The 7,580-nt window shown below is 41.1% G+C and overlaps 1 protein-coding gene across 1 annotated transcript; it reads right to left on the bottom strand.

The window, feature by feature from the left end:
• Positions 1 to 835: 835 nt before the first annotated feature.
• LOC308088721 (COX assembly mitochondrial protein homolog) lies at positions 836 to 1,159 on the bottom strand (the record flags this gene model as incomplete). The annotated part of the gene is made up of 1 exon (XM_080433279.1): positions 836 to 1,159. The coding sequence occupies one exon, from the start codon at positions 1,157 to 1,159 to the stop codon at positions 836 to 838; it is 324 nt and encodes a 107-aa protein (XP_080289405.1).
• Positions 1,160 to 7,580: the final 6,421 nt, after the last annotated feature.

Consider the following 7,580-nt stretch of genomic DNA (forward strand, 5'->3'; position numbering starts at 1 on the left):
GGTATCAAGGCCTTTAGTCTGATTTACTGTGCACCCCTATACTGTAATGAACTGTACGGTACTGACAAGATCTCAGACAGGAGGAAGGACAGACGGAGTGCAGTCCCCCCCAGAGGAGCGCTGAGGGACTGAAATCAGGTGAATGGTGTTGTTGTTGGGATGGGGGTGGTTGTTCCATCAGCATGGTGCCATAGTTACCTCTGAGGGCATGATGGTCAGCCAGCTTCTGTCCAGATATCTGACAGGGTCATCACAGCTGGCCATCAGACTGTAGAAGCAGATCTTGCTGATCCACCCGGCTATGTCCTCCACCTCTGATGCTATCAGCACCTTCACAGCACATCACGGACAATGAAAACATCAACCTATACATCAGGGTTAACTTGTCATTGCAGAAAACTAGCTAATTATGTGGACCTCGGGATCCACACAGACACGTGGCGCGCAGTGGTTCCACAGTGGATCTCGGACATCATGTGACCAGCCCGTGGTATCGCAGTGGTTCTCAACCTTTTCAGGCCGCAACCCCCCAAAATAATCATATTTGAACTGGGGACCCCCCATTTTGTTTGACTCGGTTCCACAGATAAATATTGTGAGAATAGCTGATCTACAAGCTCACAATGCCTTGCAGATCGGATATATATATATATTTTTTTTGTCTCTTTCTTATATTATTTGACAATTTGGCCAATGTTTTATACTAGTTTATTGATTACTTTTGTTGTTGCTTTTTTAAAGGTATTAAAAAGGTCTTAAAAGTCCTTAAATTGTCACTTAACTATCACAAGTTGAGAACCACTGCTTTATTGCTTTCGCTTGCTTGTTTGTTTGTTTACATGCTGGCGGGGAGTTTCGTTTTCCTGTTTTTGGCCGGAATCCCTGTCCTTTGAAACTCCAACTTCTCTCGGACGTACTCTTGCTTACACTCCTGGAAGAAGGCGGGGTCTTTGTAATGCAGCGTGAGGCACTCCTTCAGCGCCGCGTTCTCTTCTCGACACCTAAACGCCATGAGAAAACCCGCCTCCTTACAGCACTGGCTGAAGGTTTCAACGTTCTGAACACATCGCGCCTTGGCTTTCTCCCTCATCATTTTGGGAATCAGGACATCTGTCTCCACGTGCCTCAGGTGCACCTCTTCTGCGTTAGCTGCCTCCATTATAACAAGCCAAACATTTACAGAAAGTACTGGAGCCAATGTGACCTCTCTAAATCTACATGAAAAACTGTCGTAGCCTATCCTATGACTGATGTCATTGACTGATGTCATAGACCGATGTCATAGAGGCGTCATTGATGTCATAGGCATCATTGATGTCAGATGATGACATAATGTCTATGACGCAACTACAACTTTGGGCACGGTTTCAGTGCAATTACAGCCCTCATGGTCTTGCATTATAAAGTTAGATATTCAAATTGATACTTAACTTATAAGTATGAAAGTGAAAAAAAACTACTTGGTAATCCAGCTTGACAGCGTGTCGCGGGTTCGACTCCCGACCCCGACGACCTTTGCTGTGTGTCACCCCCCCATCTCTCTCCCCATTTCCTGTCAGCCAACTTTCCTATCATTAAAGGCAGAAAAAGACCCAAAAATATATTTTTAAAAAAATTAAAAATTAAACTACTTCTGTGGCCTACTGGCAGCGTGCATACAAAGTTTGGTACTGATCGGTTCAGCGGTTTGCGATATTAGTTCCAGGCAGACAGACAGACAGACCCTATCACAGAAGGCTAGCCTCTTGCTATGTCAGTGATGAGAGAGAGAGTGTTACCTTGACATCTAGGTCCTCTGTCTTCATACCAAACAGCACCAGAGATGAGTAGACCAAAACCAAGTTACTGAAACCTTGGCTGGTCAATCTGAAATAACACAGATACAGAGACAGCGAGACAAGCTGTACACCCCTGTATAAGCCCTATACCTATACTTTGTTGTACGACAAATAGCAAAAATCTAGACAATCTACAGGCAACGCATAACATATATGTATTTATATATTATTTTTTTGTTTTTTGGAAAGGACCGACTTCACCCATTTTCAACCTATCTTTATATAATTGGTGCTCACTAATGCTTATGATAAAATGGTACCATATTATAATGAGCATTAGTGAGGACCAATTATATTAAGATCAGTTGTTAAACACAGTGATGTGTGTGTGTTTGTACCCTTCTCCCTGGCTGCCTGTACAATGTAGAATGAGCCAGCAGCAGCGGTATTGCAGAGACAGAGCAGTCAACCTCATCACCATGCTCTCACAGGCCCTGTCCTGACACAGCTCTGCCTGCTCCTAGATTTATACACACACACACACACACACACACACACACACACACACACACACACACACACACACACACACACACACACACACACACACACACACACACACACACACACACACACACACACACACACACACACACACACACACACACACACACACACACACACACACACACACTTCTGCTGTTTGTTAAAGTAATGACACTGTGTAATGCTCAGCTTTTACATACAACACCAATGCAACCCAGTAGAGGGAGACAAAGACAATGAATACAAATTTACAAAGGAAAAAGGCTCTCCTAAATCGGTGCCTCAAGGTGCCCTTAAATTCAAAACGTGAGCCCAACATTATCTGTTTCAAATTCATTTTGGGGTTATAATCCTGTCATTAAGTTACACTTTTAAGACAACCTCTGTTTCTTAAACTATTTATGTAATTACACTGATGACTGTATCAATTTCCCCAAAAATATTTACTAAACTTCCACACATTTTATACAGAGGACACTAACCGTTATGCTTAATGTATGCTCTGTCATATGGCTGCGTCAAAGACTGAAAACAGCCAATCTATAAGCTCACAACACTTTGTGAGCTTATAGAGCAGCTATTTTGGCTCTGCGACGCCGTCGTACAACAAAGACTGTACCGTACCTGAATGATGATGACGGTACTCTCATCTACTGTGATCACAGCGTAGTGATGGGTCCCTCCCAGCAACTGTAAGGACTGGCAGTGGCCCCTCTCCACCACAGTCATATTATATCTAGAACAAAACACACACCCATGTCACCGGCATATGGCATCTGATAACTTATCACCTCTAACAAAATAAGGTTGTGTACACATGTACCTGTCCATAGCAGTTTCCTAGTTTGCTATAAGATGATAACGTTTTTTAACCCATTGACACCTGAGGCGATTCTTAAAAATGTTTTCTAAATCCTAACAGTTTTTTGAAAAAAAAAGAATGTTTCCAAGATTTTTCAAAAATAGCAGATCTACAAGCTCACCGCACTATGAGCTTGTATATCTGCTATTTTTGAATAGCCAAAGAAATCTAAAGTGACACAGATGCGTTCCAGGTCTTAATGGGTTAAAGCATGCGATCTAGAACTTATTTTTAATGAATGAAATAATATTTTAATATAATATATAACATTTTATTTGAATCAATCTGTATGGTAGAGTATGCTAATACAACATAACTAGCACATCTGCAGTGGTTGGAGGTGGTCTCCCTTCTCTTCCATTGAGACATTTAGACCCTGGTGTCAAGTAGTGGAACAACTACTGGGTTGACTTGTACTGCCTGAAGCTCACAAGTGCAATATCTCCCCTGGCCAACTGGGGGGATTCCCTCTTGAAAGAGTGATAGAAATGTGGTTCAAATCCCGGGTAGGACATTAAACTTTATGGATTGCAGCTTTAACCCATTCAATCCGGGGAACGCATCTCCGTCATTATTAGATTTCTTTGGGCTATTCAAAAATAGCAGATCTACAAGCTCATAGCGCAGCACCGAGTGCCCGGCGCTATGAGCTTGTAGATCTGCTATTTTTGAAAAATCGTGACATTTTGTGCAAATCTTTGAATATATATATATATTTAAAGTGAACATTTGTAACTCAAATCTTTGCTTCTGGGGGTCCCTGGCTTCTGGGGGTCCCTGGATCTAAAATATTTTTTTTACAAACGTTGGCTTTAAAAAATATTTTCTGATTTTCACGATAAAAAAAATAAATAGCAGATCTACAAGATCATAGCGTGGCACGCGAGTGCCGCGCTATGATCTTGTAGATCTGCTATTTTTGAATAGCCAAAAGAAATCTAAAATGACAAAGATGCGCCTCCCGGATTGAATGGTTTAAGAAGAGATTTACAGTATTAGGTGTCAGTGATTCACCGGGCTAAGCTTTGCCAGACACGCTTTGGAATGGACTTAGGACGCGTTTGCTTTTCAAGGCCCTCTCGACTTGGATAGCAAAAAGGGCCAGGGGCTTGTGTTTGGTCCAATGCCCAGACTCCAGTTCAGAATGTTAGGCTGAGTTCCAGCTCACACAGTCTTTTCATGCCCAAAGCATCCAAAATGTCAATATTGCAGGACGGTAAGGATCAAATTACATTTCATCATGACAGTGAAAGATACTGCCGTTCTTTATAAACCACCTGTACTGATGTGATGGTGAACCTCTTACATTGATTCCAGTGTCTGCAGCAGCAGTGGACAGTTGAGAAGCCCCTCTGTTACTAGCAGCACATAGGGAACATTCTCTTCCAGGGACCAAGAGGCTGTCTCTTCTGCTGGCAGAAGAACACGCATGCACATGAAAGTGGTGCACACATAACAGTACTAGGGCTTTCACCAATTAGTCGACTAGTCGACTAGTATAACCACTAGTCGACTAGTATAACCACTAGTCGACTAGTATAACCACTAGTCGACCTTGTTGGTACTAGTCGCATTTTTATTTTCATTTATTTTTAATGCCATAGTAATGGCCCATCTTACTATTATTATTATCCTCCTGACTTTATTTTTTATCAAAAGGGGGTCAAAAGTATGCCCAATAAAAGCCTATTATTGGGCAATGGGGATCCTTGGAGAAGCTGCTGTGCTGCTGTGCTGCTGTGCCAGAAGCGCTTCCCTTAAAACGCCATAAAAATAAGGGCAGGAGGATAATAATAATAGTAATATAGTAGTAGGATGGCATTAAAACAATGCCCCCCTAAAAAAAGAAGGAAAAAAATAAAATGCAAAAAAAAAATTATGTAAATTTTGATTAGTCGACTACCACTGGGTCAAATTAGTCGACCTGTAAAAATCTCTAGTCGTGAAAGCCCTAAACAGTACAAACACATAGACACACAGAGCCTTGTATAACTAAGGCTCAATTTATTAATGAATAAAAATAAAAAAAAGCTAAAATAACATCCATGTTTGATAGTTGATGATTGTGCACCGCGCATTGTTGGTGATGTGGTGGTTGACTTAGCTCAGTGGTTTTCAAACGTTTTGTTGCCTGAGTCACACCACGGTGAAAGTCAAAATCTCAAGGCAACACCTGTATTCATATACAAGCAAAATAGCCTCTATAACACACTGTAAATGTTTATTTTTGAATTACTACTGCCAGACAAAAAGTTTAAAATATCCTTTTTAGGGTCTGTATTGGGAAACGAGTGCGCACAAAGTACTGATATAGTAGATCATTCATAAATATTTGAATAGTTGTATATTACGATACTAATGTGCTGTTGTCCCAAGGCACACCAGTGTGCCTCACATTTGTTCTTTGCAAAATAAAGATAAAATATGATAGAGAAATCTTCATATATTGATAATTCTGTAGCATCTTAAGGATTCTTCAAAATTGCATGTTCGTCCAATGACATGAAATGGTGCAAAATGTCCCTTTAACTTTCGGCGTAAGACAAGAAGCTCATGCACACACACGCACACGCACACGCACACGCACACGCACACGCACACGCACACACAGTGTGTATTATTCACTGACCAGCGCTGGGCAGGACCGTGTGGAACATGAGGTGACTGGTGCCCTTCTCTCTGCAGATGGCCGCCCATGGGGAGTGCCCTGAGTGGTGGTACTCTACCACCAGCGAGAAACACTGCCAGGGGAAGTCTGCTGCCATGTGCTGGCTACACGCCACTACACACACACTGCCACGCATGCTGGTGGAAGAGGAGCAGACACTGTCAAATCCTGATCTTTACATTGTACCAAATCTGTATGGTGGAGTATGTTAATACAATATAACTAGGTGATCCGCAGTGGTAGCAGGTGGTCTTCCTATTTTTCCACTGAGAAATTTTAGATGATGTGCTTGGATAGGACCACTGCTGGTTGACAAGAAGTATTGCATGACGCTTAAAATGTAATATCTCCACTGCCCAAACGGACTTTCCATCATAGCTCAGTAGTAGAAATTCTGGTGCTTGTGCGCGGGACACCTATACGTTCGAATCCCAGGTATCATAGATTGCAGCTTTAAAGGGATTGTAGGCGATTCAGAGATAAACAAAGAAAAAAATCCAGCAGTTCGTTTCCCCGACCACCAGGGGGTGTCGCACGGAGGACTTCCATAGAGTTAAGGAGACTTCTAAACCGTCCATGCCGAATATAGGTTACTTTATTCGGATACAATTCGCGGAACTGCCCGCCCCTGCCGGTTCTCTGAATTTTTATTTTTAAATAGGCTCTTTCATGACAAATTGACCACATATATGAAGTTAAACAACTAAATTCTATCCAAACGCTGTCTGAAAAGTAAATTATGTGCATCAAAAACGGAGTTTGAGAGCATTTTAAAACCGAAAGTAAAAAGTCCACACGGACACGGACGCGCACGGATGCGCACATGCGTGCGTGAATTTACGCACCGGATACCCGGATGTGTAACCTAAATAGTAGGGAAAATACGGATTTCAGAAAGAGGAGTGTTTTTCAATGCAGGAAAACACCCCAGCATCATTATATAGTGGCTGATAGAGGGGAAAAAATGCAAAATATATATATAGAGGTATTTTTCAAATATAGGCTTAATGTTGCCTACTATACCTTTAACTCATAGAGTGTAGGAATGTAACCAAATGGAGTCCATTTGGTTACATTCATACACTCCGAGTGACAAATGGATAAATTAACATCGAGTAAAAGGGTGATGTGCATTTGCATCTTGGCGTGCTTATACGGAAAGTACACAACGTTAAAAGTCAAGAAAATGCATAGTGCTCGATTTCATATTAAAACGAAGCAGTAGAATCATGTGGTGTCTTTTAGAATGATCTCAAAGGCACAAATCTTCCCTGAATGGTTTGACATGGAAATATCAAATTGTGTACGGTATGTCTAATAACCAGTATGCACCTGGAAATACAGCCAAATAATATTACATTGTTCATGACACATTTATCACATTTGTCCACATGGACTCACCTGTTGATCACCCTGGCACCATTCAGTTTCATTTTGCCCTCCTCAGGACACAATGCAACTACATTATCACCTATGATGAACACACACACATACACATACTATTTTTGTACTCGTATATAAGGTGCAAAAATAACAATAAAAATCATTTTTTTGTTATCAATTGTTTTTATTAGCAATACAATTATGTTTGAATGGATACATTTTCAACAAAAACAAGATACAAACACATACACAATTTAAAAACAACACAGAAGGTTAATTAAAATAACAATAAAAATCTTGAAAGTTGAAGGTAATAATACGTTTAAGTGCCCAGTTGCACATT

Source organism: Gymnoscopelus braueri (genome assembly GCF_963280865.1).
Source record: "Gymnoscopelus braueri genome assembly, chromosome: 7".
Taxonomy (NCBI): domain Eukaryota; kingdom Metazoa; phylum Chordata; class Actinopteri; order Myctophiformes; family Myctophidae; genus Gymnoscopelus; species Gymnoscopelus braueri.